General features: G+C 33.0%; 1 protein-coding gene across 1 annotated transcript in view; it reads left to right on the forward strand.

Moving 5' to 3' along the window:
* LOC149425015 (cell adhesion molecule Dscam1-like) overlaps positions 1-15,064 on the forward strand; it is a 394,348-nt gene that overhangs the window by 302,985 nt on the left and 76,299 nt on the right. Inside the window, exon 24 of the mRNA XM_089647487.1 lies at positions 6,981-7,191. Within this exon, the coding sequence (XP_089503613.1) occupies positions 6,981-7,191 (211 nt within the window). The remainder of the gene's footprint in view (positions 1-6,980; positions 7,192-15,064) is intronic.

The raw sequence follows: 15,064 nt of genomic DNA on the forward strand, positions 1-15,064 counted from the left end.
GTGTTAATATTATATCATAATGCAGAGGTCTTTCGTCAAATAATCGAATTGAAAAATAATGCTAATTTAAAGTGATGTTTACGCCTCCTGTTATTCAAAACTACAGGGTTAAATTTACCAATGATAGCCAACCTCCAAAAGTGGTGGGCACTGGAAAATGATGTTATAAAATCATGCTGTTCCTTATTATTATTTCGTTTATTAAAAAATCAACCTGACTAGGACTAAGCCTGTATCGAGGTTATAATGATTAATAAATTACAAATCTTCTCAACCAAAGCCTAAGTGGACGTTGCCGTGGTGAACCAACCGCCACACGATTTTATTTGGCAGAACTTAAAAAGTTTGGCATCCTTTTTTTAAATTATAATATAAATATATGAAATAAAACGATGGCATTAAATTACCAACATAATAATAAACAGCGTCACTTTCTTCGTGTCGTGTCGCATCATATCTGCTTCTGGTTTGTTTATCACGGAGGTGGCAGTCATGCACGTGGCCTTGGCGTGTCTCCAGCCGTCACGCCACGTGTCTTCCGATAAACGGCTCCTAATAACATGTAATTCCTTCGTGCGTCACTAAACCCGCAAATAAACGACCCCCTCATGTTTTCAAGACCCCCTCGCGAAAACACCCATCATCTTCAAGACGAGACCAACATTTAGTCACAATAATACTCAAACAATTCTCCTGCATTATTTAATAGGCTTCAACAGTAAATTTAATTAGTTTTACTACACGACATAATTTTTTTAAATTATGAAAAAATATCGTTCGGTATTATTTTAAGACCGTTATGTCACAGCGATGATAGATTTGAAATGACACAACTAGATTTGAAATGGTTACGTTAACCCAAATATACCGAATAAGATGAAAAAAAAGCTGTGGAAAGTTTTGGGTTACCAGATTTTTGCCTAGCACAATGTTTATTTTAAATAAGAAATAAAACGCTGTCTGGCTACATGATACGATGCTGATTTGATAGGTTTAAAACCTAAAAATAAAAACACTTCGGAAAAATGAAAGATTTGATGTTGATAATATCGTGATTTATCTTTTATAATTAACTCAAAGTCGAAATAGGAAGGAATTTCCGTGTTGATTTTCGCCAAAAGGTTTTACAAGAGTAAAAACGTGAATATTCTCGTATATTAAATTTTCTGCAAAAATAATGTTTCAATTCAAAAAAAATTCCTTCTTTATTTTCAAAGATAACATCAGAATATCAAATTTTATTTTAGTAATCAACACCTTTATATTTTTCATTGTCTTTCTTTTCATGGTCGACTTTAAATGAATAAAAAAACAGCAAGAAATTAATCACCTCGGAAGTTCATTCTATTTTTGTTGGCGTATATACTGGTAATTTTATTCTTGCAATGAGAAATAACGCGATGAAAAACATTTTCAACAAAAAAGATTGCATAATTTCTTTGAAACGTTGTTACTGGTTTAACGTACTTAATCTTCGAAACAGGAAACGAAACTTCGTTAAGGTGAAACATGATAGAAAAATGTTAGAGAATAAAAATTATATTGCGAAACATTAATTTGAAGGCAAAAACGAAGAAAAAACTTTCATTTGCTAATTATAGTCGCTTTGTTTAGTTTAGTGAGGAGGAATACAAAATTAAAATTACTATTTCGATTATCCTTTCCTAAGTCAAATTATTAATAATAATAATAATAATAAATAAATATATAAATACATGTAGGATAACAAAAGATTTTTTAAATATTTATGTTGAGGGATCAGTAGGATTTATAGGCCCTGTTAGAAGTTCTACCGAGCCGAACCCTCTGATATGAAAGTATCTGGAGTCGGTGAATTATTTTCCCATTTGATCTCTGGTTAGTTGACGTGTTGTTCTTGTATTGTTTTGTATTTATTTTGCTTATATAATGCACTTACATAATGTTGATTGACTAGATGATCATTTGTGGAAAAGTGAGTGGAAGGGTTAAGTTTTTCCTTTGGGGAAGATTTAACCCGGACAACTAAATCGGAAGTTAAAAAAAATATATTTTATTCCAGGATGTGGGGAGGTTAGTGCAATCCCACACGTCCCATATAGATATACTTTTTTTTTGTACAATAGATATCAAATAAGGAAAACTATGCAGGGTGTGGTCTTGAGTGCGCTTGGGCCCAGCGCTCACTCAGGAGTGGCGCTTGGTGCTGGTAGGCTGCGGTCACCAACGTGTTGGCGGAGGCCATTAGCCGCATTCTGGCTCCAGTGACCCGGTGTTTCATCAGTCTCATCAAATTAAGCCTTCTAAAATCTAGCTTCCAGCCTATGAACTTAATTGATTTGCTTAGCCTTTCTGGTTAATTAACAATTTCTAACAACACTTGAGCTTAATCAAAATCATCAACAGCATCAGCTTTGCAACTCTTATATAGTCCTGGAGGGAGATTCTTGTACTACTTAAGGATAATGAATTATCCTTAATTTTTAAATAACACAAGACCGTGGAATGAAATAGGCTACCAAAAAGGACAAAGCCAATACACAAAATAGTTTACTATACAAAGAAATCCAATATTATTATTCGCATCTGGAAACCATAAAGTCTACACCAATTGACAGATTCCAGCAAGGAGTAGGAGCCATAGCAATAAAAATAAAAATAAAGTAAAAATGTTATTTCTATGTATGTAATTAATAATATTTTTTTGTTAACAAGATTCACAAATGGCTAAAATAAAACTATTTAATAAAAATAAATAAATGTACTAACGACTTTTATGTTAACTGCGATTCCACTCAAGTTTATTCCACTTCACGTCTCCGTAGTCGAGGGGTAAGGCTTGACTAGCAATTCGAAGGTCGCGGGTTCAATACCTGGCGTGCGCAAGAAAATTTTATTTTATGAATTTGAGTTGTTTGACAATTTATTAATTTATAACTAATTTAAGTTCATTTTAAAGTTAAAGACAATTCGTAATCCTTAAGTAGAATCACACCTCTACCCATGCATAAATGGGGTTTTCGCCTCCAAGTTTAGGCCTTTCTCTATTCCTTTGTTCTGAATGCTTATTTGCTTATATAAAGAAACCTCTTCGGAAGTGGGCTATCTGTCATCCTTAGATACCACTACCAGTACTGATCCCTCCCCAGCGGAGCCATTCCAGTTTTGTGAATCATGTTATTGACAGCTCTTCAAACAATATTGTTTTAGCTCATGGTTGTACATTGTTTGGAAACTAAATCCTTTCGTGCCTCCAAAGACTGTACTTACGAAAATATTTTACTTATAAAAATTGAAAGTAGTAAAAAAAAAGATTACAAAACTAAATCAATTATTGTTATCAAATAGCAATATCAAGCAGCATAAATTTGTATTGTACGAGCAACAGTTTCCAATTATATTTTTTATTGTGGTATCAGATAATAATTCAAATAGTATCAGTTACTTGCAATCTAGGAATGGTTGTTAAAAAAATAATGGTTTAAATATTGTTTTCGCTGGGTTTTTATTTTTGTTAATTTTCTCTACAAAGAAAATAATATAATTTGTTGTATTTGGCATCAACAAAACTAAATCTATTTAACTTATCAACAGATCGATCAAAACAGCATCGTTATGTCAAAAGCCCAAACGACAAAAGGTTCGCTTTCACAAAAATGCTGAAAAGTTTTTTTAGTTCTGTTTGTGGGGAAAGCGTCAAAGCTTTCAAAATCGATACTGAAATTAAGGCGACGTTCCTTTCATGAAAAAATACCAAATAGGCACACGATTTTCGTAAAAAAACTACATTTTCCTTTGATGTGAAATAATAAAGGTCCAGGTAGTTACAGAGCAAATTGACGACATGGTTCATTTAAATACATTGCTTAGGTAAGGGTCTACGTATACAGGGTTACAAATATCTTAAGGGAAACAGATTTAGAAACAAACAGTTTTAAACAAAAAAATATAAAAACTTCCTATTGAAGAAAAAGTTGCCGAAAAAACACCGCGGAAGAAAGTATTGTGCTGAAGATACTTGTCCGTCAAACTAGTTTGGAATGTCTCCCTTACTAAATAAGACATAATATTTCATAAAAATGCTCTGTTCACACCATAATAATAAACTTACCTAGTCAATCCCACTGCACGTGCAATACAACGCGAATGTTTCGTTATATCTCACGTTCAGTTTTGTTGTTTTCATGATTTTTAAATTTCATTGTGTAACAGTTAGGACTAACCTTTCATAGCTTATATGTCTTCCTTCACCACCTAATTTAGATATTTCGAGTAAGCACCCGCCACCCTGTATAATACCGCAGTGAATTTACGTTTGATTCAGTACACTTACTGGTAATTTAATAAATTTATCGATTTTACATTAAGCCCACATTATTTGATGTGAGTTTGTGGGTACGTTTATTTGTTGTATTTTCTCTTGAATTTGAATTGATATGTCAAACATAGTCGTTGATAGATAATAGCAATCAACTTTCTAATAGGTTTCGTTCTTTGTAAATTAAAAATATTTGAAATGGGTTCCTTTTCGGTTCCGATGGACAGTAAGGACGGGTTGTTTCATAGAATTTGAACGATTCTTACAATTTCAAGTTCTTCAAGGGTTCATTTCATGCTGTGTTACTATATCATTATTGGCCAGGAGTTTCAGAAATCTGAAATAATAACAGAACTTTTTCAGAACTTGAAAACAACCATTTAAATTTGACGAATTGTTCAAATTATGTAAAACAACCCGTCCTTAGTTTTGTCAAATTGGAACACACTTTGTGAAAATTTAAATCAATTTCCACGTCTTCAATGTTTTGTCATCCTTTAATAAGTTTTCTTACATCTTTTTTTATGTCAAAATCATTTCAGATAATATCAGTTTATAATAATAATTTTCTTTTAATTTTACCCAACGTAAGAGGCGCATAGAAATAGTAAATAAATAAATCTTCAGCCTCCTCTTCTTGTTAACCTATATTATTATTCTTGACTTCCTTCCGTTGCGTCATCCTACATAGGAATTATAATAATAAAAATTGAATGGGAATTGGAATGATAATTACAAAATATAATATGGAGTTTCGTCGTATTTTTAAGTCGGGATATCAGACTTTTTCCATATTTTTATTTTGCCTGTGTTATTATGAAAAGTCTGTGATGTGAAGAAAAGCTAGACGTTGTAAGATTCTTACTCAATCAATCCGACTCGCGGATTCCTCTCAATGGGGTTATGAACCGCCTTTTTTAAGAATATTTAGTTTTAAATAAATATAACTGCAAATCTTTCTATCCTGTACCACAAAAAGCACAAATGTCAGTAGTTACTACATCGTCAAAGTCCTATTTTTCGTTTCCACTCATTTTATTTTTAATTAATTACAAAATAACAAAATATTTCATATTAAAACCGTATGTAATTTTTTTTTTACAAATTATTCTACCACTCTATAACGTGAACTACAGAAGCTCGTGTTTATGGGAGGAATAAGTATATACAAAAAGAAAATAATGCTTAAAAGGCGATGTGTAAACAAAATTCCAGAGTATCGAGCACGGTCGATCGAAAAGGGATTTATCGATTATGTCGATAACTTGTCGACTGCAGATCGCTAACGTACAAACAATAGTACTTGTCGAATAAATTAGGATCACTTAGTTGATATAAAGTGTTTTTTGTTGATTGGCGATCTGCAGTCAACCGCAAGAACCCTGGCGTGCGCAAACGAGCGCGATTCACTCCTATGAATATTCATAGTAAGAATATTGCTTTTCTGCATTTAATGCTGTCTATGGATGAACGCCTTTTGCTGAGCTAATATGTCAATTTTTTGCAGATTTAGTTTAATTTGACGTGAATCAACATTCATCTTATCGTTCAATACTTCGAAAAGTATCTAAATATAGGGGTTAATTGTGTATGTATTAAAATAAAACTATGAGTGAGGAGCAGCGTGATGGGCAATATATATATTTTTTAACAGACGATCGGCAAATTGCTCAATATAGCATTTTATTGATGAAAATTGAGTATAGCTTATTTCTTCAAATTATTGGTATTCTCTAATGGCGGAGGGGGGAAATTGCCGGTTTCCTCTCGGGGGTATCTTGGGTAAGGATTTACAAATTAAACACAACTTAACGAATGTCGACAGGCAACTGTCTGGTTGGGCCAGTCGCGTCCCTATTTATTGAGCTAAACATGTAAAGTTTCTATAAGTATTAATGTGGATAGTTATTCTTATCTCTAAAAAGGACGCATGGAGAACAAATAAAGAGCAGAAATGAATTACTCAAGTCCCACGGTTCAGCCTTGCAAAGGCAACATAGCACGTGTAAGGTGTCAAAAACCATTTCAAAGATGAGTCATCTTTTAAATATGTGACAACAAGAAAACCATTATTTTAATTATATTTTATGTTATAAGCCTCCGCTGTCAGGTACAACGATCAAGATCAGTCTTGGACTCCTCACAAAGTGTACAAGCAGTGTTTCAAAAGTTTATGAATGTGATAAAAAATAATACGTGACAAATTGCTATTTGGTATACCTATGTTACACTGAATCAAATCCAAGGCAGTGCAACACCAAAATTGGTAAGAAGCGGGTGGTTTTTTCGCATAGCCATCTTTGCTGAATTCCTCAAATATCTTGATGCAGTCAACGATGGCAAGTTGAACGATTTCACCAACATATGCAGATCATATAGGAACAGTATCAAGGTAGTTAAATTAGTAGTTGAGTGGGATAATCATATGATGGCTGAGATTGTTATTGAGATTTTTACCTTAATTGCTTCCTTACTTTACTAGTTGCATCCAACTTGACTAACAGTTCCAAAACAAAGCCTTTGTTTAAAGATAATAACTATAAATACATAATACGTTGAGATAATTTTCACTATTTTCTGCTATGTGCTTGATAGGGTATCCAAACTTCTCGACAATCTCAAAATTTTTTAAAAAACAAGTGTTGCAGATGGTGATTTAAATCCCTTTTAATTTGCTTCTCAGGTGGCTTCACGAAGCTGACGGTGTGCTCCGCGTGCTGTTGCCAACTGCTCGCGTGTCCAGCGCCGGGGCGCTCCTCAGCATCCGACGCGCCGAACCCACAGATGCCGGGCGCTACGCGTGCCGGGCCGTGAGCACGATGGGAGAACGCACCAGAGACACAAGAGTGGTTGTCACCCAGCATCTGAGTGCTCACCTGCACCCGCTTGTTCAGGTAACAAATATTAATTTTATTTTACTTAATTATAAACCATAATATCTTTATGTTGTGTAACATTTTTATTTTCATTTCAAATTAGGAATCAAACAATTTTTCCAAAGAAACGTAACTATCTCAATGATAATTCTTCTAAAAAAATACAGAACATTTCCTGGTTACAATTAACACGACAATAATGAATCACCTACTACCACCACAATAAGCGTAAAATGTCGCTTGTGTCATGATGGAGGATTTCCATAGTTCCTCAGCCTAACCAACTGTGCTGGGAAAAATATAATGTTTTATATGTGTGTACTAGAGTGATAATATTGCAACAAATGGGATTATTGATGTTGTAGCTGAAAACGATTTTTTATCGAAAATCCCAATTTTTGTAAGAAGATTTTGAAGACATTAGATTTTTTGTTTGGCCGTGAAAAAAAAATAAAAAAACGTTTTCAGCTACAACAACATCAATAATGCAATTTTTTGTAATATTAGCACTCTAGTACACCCAAAAGTCACGAGCCGCCAGGCATGAATAAAATTGGCAATTTTTCTTCTGTCGGGAGATTTTCGCATAATTTACGCCCGTCGGGCTTTTTCATAAACAAGTATAAAATGATTTCATTACATAGTGCATACAAATTAACATGACAATAAAAATAAATAAATAATAATTTGTTCATAGCATTATGAACAAATTAATAATAATCAATAATTATCATTACAATAATACACATCAATACAACAAAAACAAAAAAAGAGAAGAGAGAAAATGGTATTAATACCTACCTGAAGTAAATATCAAAAATCAACATAAAAGAAAAACTAAATTCTCACTCAAATATTTCCATAAAAAAGTAAGTTTCAGATTATATACTATAATAATGTTGGCGAAACAAAATATTAGAAATTTCTGATATAAATTTTAGTATGGAATAAATGAAAATATCAACGAAACTGAATTTATTTCTAAGCTTATTTAGCCATTGGACTGGAGAATTAATAAAATATTTGGTTTTAGATGAATGAACAAAGAACAACTCAGGAAGCCTTGTGTTACGATTTGGTACTCTGAACGTTTAAAAGGTCTGCTTCATTAAACATTTTTGCTGACGCCTATTAATTATTATTTTTTGTTATATATATTATCGCTCTCCTTCTAAAATTCGTATTAAAATATCTCCCTTTAAAACCATCTTCTTCTTCTTTTTGAACGCTTACTACGGAGCCTTAAGTTATTTTATAATTACCCAAGAGTTTCGTAAATGGTGCTAAAATTTAACATTAACCCTTTTTTGCACAAAAATGCTTGTCCCGAACAAAAGGTTTAGATTTCATTGTCAGTATTCTTGATAGGCCTCCGCCCATTTTAATTTTTGTGTTACGAAAATTAAATTATCTTTTAAATGTGTTTTTTCATCGTGAAGTATGTAACGTTGTATCATCATTAGGAACATTAAACACAAATTTAACTCCTTCTCGTAAAGATATTTTTTATCGATTTAGACAAGCGTGTATTGTGCAAAATATTCATCGAATTCATGGATATTGATAATCGTTTCAATCATGGATATTGGAACGAAAAAAAAATAGATATCTCTGACCAAGATTCGAGAATAAATGATAATTGAGTGGAACCAAGAGGTATGTCAAGTGTTACCATTAAGGATAAAACTTATATTTGAATGCATAAAAGATAAACATTTTTTTCAATACACACAATTAAACGTGGATAAAATATATATTTAAATGCCTAAAAGATACACATTTTTTTCAATACACACAATTAATCGTGGATAAAATTTATATTTTAATGCATAAAAGATAAACATTTTTTTCAATACAACACAATGAATCGTGCTACCTATTTTTAAAATTGGTTTTGATTTCTCGTGGTGTTTCTGGTAGATTAACATTCAAATAATTAACCTTATAAAGTAGTAGAATAGTAGTTATAATTTTAACTCTTGTATTTTTTTGTAATAAATAAAATTAATAAATACCAACTAGCCGTGAACTTATTTAAACAATGTCAAAATACCAGAACTGAATAAACAATTACCAGGTACTTCAAAACCTAGTAACTCCTTCCCCTTATGTGTTTACCTTACAACAGACCCGAGGCAGGTATTCTGAGTCGGTTCTACTGGTAGTTTAATGGAGACTGCTCTAAAAAGTTTGCATCATTGATTCCCGGTGCATCAGTGCACGTGCTTCAAACCCGACAGATATAAGATAAACACCCGTTCACAGTTGATGTTGGCTTCATGAGAACGGATTGTTTCTTCAAATCGTTTTTTTTTATCTAAGTGCCTCTTCAAGACCCGCACTAATAAATCCCTACTTTAACCCGCCTCTTAACGCTGCCCAACCGGGTAGCGGTGGTCACGATTCCCTAGTCTATACACTTTATAACCAGGGCGCTCTTGTGAGATTCACATAAAAAAAAATAACAACATTCTTCAAATAGAGATGTCACGAACCACCTAATTATTATAATGATGGAATATGAACTCAAGGATTTTACATACTATTATATTAATCATTTGTAGCTTACACAACTCATATAAATGTGCCTTTTTTACAAAAACGGTTGGAAAAAATTTTAATATTTTATTTTTCTCGCTAACTGGAAGGCTCATTAGTGGTGCGACGGCAGTTGGAGAGCCCTGGTCTAGACACAAATAATAATGCCTCAAGCAAAACTAATAAACTCCTATGACATTATTTTCTTAAGTTCTCTAATAAATAAATCATTATCTTCCAAGGCGAAATTACAATTAAAATATACATTTAGAATTAACTAAAACTTCTTTCAGTAATATTATTCAACCCAAGTGAATTGGATATTATTACAATTAATAATAATTACTGATTTCATACGTCTACTAACTTTATTGTGTTAGCATTAAAATGTCAATTAGTTTGCGTTACGAGTGTCAAAATAGTGATAGTTGATATCGATGGTGGCTTTGTATCAATAAGTTTGGATTCAAAGCGCTTTGAGTGTCAAAAACAGACATTTTCGATAATTTCGTGCGGAATCCAATCACACATCACTACAATTTAAATACTGCATAGTTACGTTTTCAAAGAGATGTCGAATAACTTGATCACAAATATTACATCAAAATAATTATGTTGACGTGACAAAATTGGAATATTATATTATTATTTTGTGCTAATTGATTATTGTTGTAACTACTAACTATGTACTAAAGACTAAACAGATATGCACAATAGCTTTTCTAATCAAGATGCTGCAACTCAGCAATTCATCGTAAAGCCAATTTGCCCATTTAAATGCATTAGGTTTCCGTATCTACTAATTAAATTAATGTTTTCATACAGTGGGAGCAATCTCTGCTAAGTGTGAGCTTAATTCCAACCAAGTATCTACCGGGTTAAGGCTTTGTTCTGTACATGTTTGGGAGCTTTTCGATTGAGTCGGGCACTCCCATCGCAGAGTCATTGGACCACGATTATTTCCGCTGCTTTGGAATTCACAATTATTTATTTAGCATGTTGCATTGGATCTAATCATTCCTTTTGTTTAGTTTAGATTTAGTCAAAGTTATTAGACTACAGCAAAGGTAGCAAATATTTAGCTAATTAAATCATGATCAAAAGAAAAAAATCTGTCGAACATTGGTTTGTTCCACTGAAGGAGAGATTTTAAAAAAAAACTGGAACAAATATATTATAGAACAGAAATATATTGTTATCTGATTTTCATTTGGTGGAATAAAAACAGAATCACGTCTATTGCGGGGGCTTATTTCGTTCATTATTATGGACTAAGAGAATTTTATCAGATTTTCATTATCAATGGACACCATAAAATACAGAAGTACGCGATACAAATTCCATTGTTTGGTACCAATTTTAAATTAATTAAATTGGAGTTCGTGCTTCGCAGTCATTTGTAAAAATCATCGAATCAACTTGAATTAAAACAACTATAATGGGCTGTGTTTGTTGTTCGTTCCCCTACCATTACTTAATTATGAACTGGAATGCTTCTGTGGAAAGCATAAACAATGCTCTTGACTAATTTTCCCTCTACGTATCGGGTTTCCATTGTTTCCCATATCGCCAACAACTAATTCATCACAAACTAAAATCAGAACGGTGCTGTTCGAAATCAAATTTTCTGACTGCCGCCTTACTAAGCCGTACATGTACACGTTTGGAGCAAATTTAATACTGTTCTTAACAGAATGTTTGCCTGAAGTATGGCAGTTATATTTTCTTAGTGCCTAGAAAGTTTCATTTTACTGCTTCAATAATTAATTATTTCTCATCGTTATTAAAATTTCTTTGTAATTAATTAAATTTTAATTATTGGCTTAGTATTAAATTTTATCTTGAACCAAGCTTTTATCGAGCCAACCCATACATAGGGTACGTTTAATCATATTTAGTTAATGTTACATTCTCAAAAGATGCCTTGAATGTTGTGCCAAACAAGATTTACATGGTGTGATATAAGAACGAAGAAAGAAGGGCTCTTCCTAACTTATATGAATTCCAATTATCGTCGTTACGAATTTTAAGTAAGAGTATTGAAATAGAATATTTATAGTCATCACTTGGCAATTTTGCAATCTTTTAAAATATTTGTATTTAATAAATCCAAAATTTTATTGGTGACTTGCTTATTAAGTGGATAAAATCATACCTCTGTGGCCGAACCCAATCTGTACAAGCGGGCGGTAAAAACTCTCCCTACGTGACCCTGACTTCTGGAGTCCCCCAGGGTTCAGTCTTGGGGCCCCTACTTTTTATTCTGTTCATCAATGATGTTGCCAAAATTATAGAATCATTCGGACTTCTTTCCCATTGCTATGCTGACGATCAGCAAATCTATTTCTACTGTGCACCGAATGAGAAAGACAAAGTAAAAGATATCACTGTTAAATGCATTGGTGCCATAACAGAGTGGATGTCATCGAACAAAATTAGACTAAAGCCATCCAAAACAGAATTTCTCTGGACATCAACAAAAAAGCGCCAGTCAATGTTAGACAAAACTCCTCTCATTACTTATCGCTGCAACATCATCCCTAAAAATGGCATTAAACTCCTAGGCGTTCAACTAGATAAAGATCACTCACTCAAATCCCAAATTAACAAAACAGTAAGCGCAGGTTTCTTTCACCTGCGTCAAATCAAATCTATAAAAATAAATATTCCGGCTAACGACACAAAGATGTTGGTAAACTCCTACGTTGTATCACGACTCGACTATTGCAATGGCATATACGCAAGTCTCCCTAAAATATACACTGACAGACTTCAGTGTTTCAACCGGTGTTTCCAAATATTCCCACATCTCACAAAATTTGCGAAACCTTCATTGGCTTAAGTGCCCTGAGAGAATCCAATTCAAACTCTGCTGGATGGTTTTTAAAGCCGTATATGATATGGCGCCACCCTACTTGTCGGAACTCTGCATTCCAAACTATGTTAATGTTAGGCAAGCAACGCTTCGATCAGCATCTTCAATAGCCTTTCTATAGGTCTTCATTACAGGTAGACTTTCAGTACCTATGCGCAATCACAATACCAATTTTGGAGACCGAGCTTTTGCAGTAGCAGGCCCAACAGCTTGGAACAAACTCCCTTCATATTTGCGAAAGATTGACAGCTCATCTGAGTTCAGAGCAAAACTAAAGACTCACCTTTTCAACCTGTCGTATCCAGAATGATGACTTTTTTTATTTTTTATTCATCAGTATTATTTCATTGCTCAGTCCAGGGGATTTTTCTACTTGAATTTTTTTTTCACCGTTTTAACCGTTTATTACGCGTAAACAATTTATTTTTTTTAAATATTTTATAACTGACACCACGGGCAGAAATCAAAACAATAGGTATTTGTAAATATAAATTAAATATGTATGTTTGTCGTAAATCTCTAGTTTAAGCCGTAGATTATGTCGTATTATAGCGGTATTGTGTAAATGCCCACTTGGTCATAAAAATATGTATAACTTAAGTCATTAGTTAAAAGTCTCTGTTTAAAAGTTGTAAATCACTCGACATTAGTCTTAGTTATAAGTCTCTCTCTATCTATGAAACTTAGTTATAAACCAAAAGTAATTAAGTCTAAGGACGGGTTGTTTCGGAGAATTTGAACAATTCATCAAATTTCAACGTTCATTTTCGGGTTCTGTGAAAGTCCTATTCAAGTTCTGTTATTATATCATTGTAGGCTAGTTGCTTGACAAAACTGAAATAAAAACAGAACTTAAAAAAATCTTTCACAGAACTTGAAAATGAACGTTGAAATTTGATGAATTGTTCAAATTCTCCGAAACAACCCGTCCTAAGTGATCAATGCATAAATTAAGTTGTTAAGCGCCCTTGAGGTGATTTTCTCACGAAAACGGCGCTATATAAATAATCCAATCATTATTATTATTATTGCTATTAACATTCTAATTATGAAATGTTTGTTTGTATTATTTGACTTCACCCACGGTAGGTACCTATGGACAAATTTATTTAAGGTTAGACACAGTCGGTACTTTTAAAATTTTCAACTTATGTTACGTGTGTTATACTGATGGGCATTGAATGTTTGACATCGCACTCAATGTAATATTATAAAAAAGACTAATATCAATATAACGTTTCTTCGATGTGCGATCGGAATTAATTAATAGGGATTACCACCCAGAAAGAGATTTAAATTGGTAAAGTTTGAGATGAGTAAAACTAATTCTTAGTGGTTTTGCTGATCTGACAAACTTTAACAATTAAAATTATTAGTTTATTTAGATGGAATTTTTTTCAGATGTGGTTATAAAGCATAGAGCTCTGTGATGACATTTAAAAATATTGAAACAATTTTATAAGAAATAATTTTAAACATTTTAATAAAAACTATTAAAAGCTTCCGAGTTCGGGATCCTGTTGCAAAAAAAACTTTTCTACATTATGTGCGCTTTTCTTAAGGATTTGTAGTAAATCACGTGGATCCTTCTACTTATTTCATTTCTATGGTTCGGTGTTTTGTTCTTTTGGTTAGATTGCCGGCCCTGGATTTTTAGTATACATCGGTTGCGACACCTGCGATCGTATCACAAAACCTGAGGAGTTCAAATCAAAGCAGCATTCATTTCATGTTCAGCAGCCCAGAGCAGTGGGCATCCTTTTGGCAGGTGACCGACAGATTGAAAAGTCGATTCTAGAACTGACAAGAAGATATTTGTTTCATTTCAAGCCGAGATGAGCTCCTGCCATGACAGCAAAGCTGTAATAACAGCATAAGCTGTCTTCAACCACGCTGCAATCAGAATCACATTCCATACTTAAGCAAGCCCCCATTTGCAGACAGTTTAGGACGCAATTTCAATTATGATACAGACGATTTTATTATTGATTAAAATTCTTCAATGCGAAACTCTTACCACATCCGTTATTTTACAAATCATTTTTTTTAATTGTTGCCATCAAATCCCGCGGTAACATACAACAGCCATTTCTTCAATTTCTTGAAAGACAAACATTCCCAGGTTACGAATAACCTGACGATATGTAAAAAAGCTCCTACCTCCATATTATATAAGAAATTTTGCTTGTATAGTGATGGGAGACTTCACTAGCAAAGGAATTGAACCCGCGGGAACCAGGCGCATTTGTCAACAACTCTAGTAGTCTAGCAATAAAAGCCACTAATGTAGTTTCAATATATTTTTTTTTCTTTATTCAGTGAATTTTATGTATTACAATTTGTGTGTACTTAATAACTCCCACACTAGGCTTATGCCCGTGTTGTGGTAGTCATAATGCTATAAATTACAATAAAACCATATGTTGTAGTAATAAAAAGTAAAACATAATATAGAAGAAAAAAAAATAAAAATATTTA

This window comes from Hesperophylax consimilis, chromosome 3, assembly GCF_061612785.1.
Source record: "Hesperophylax consimilis isolate HC1 chromosome 3, BYU_Hcon_1.0, whole genome shotgun sequence".
Lineage (NCBI taxonomy): Eukaryota > Metazoa > Arthropoda > Insecta > Trichoptera > Limnephilidae > Hesperophylax > Hesperophylax consimilis.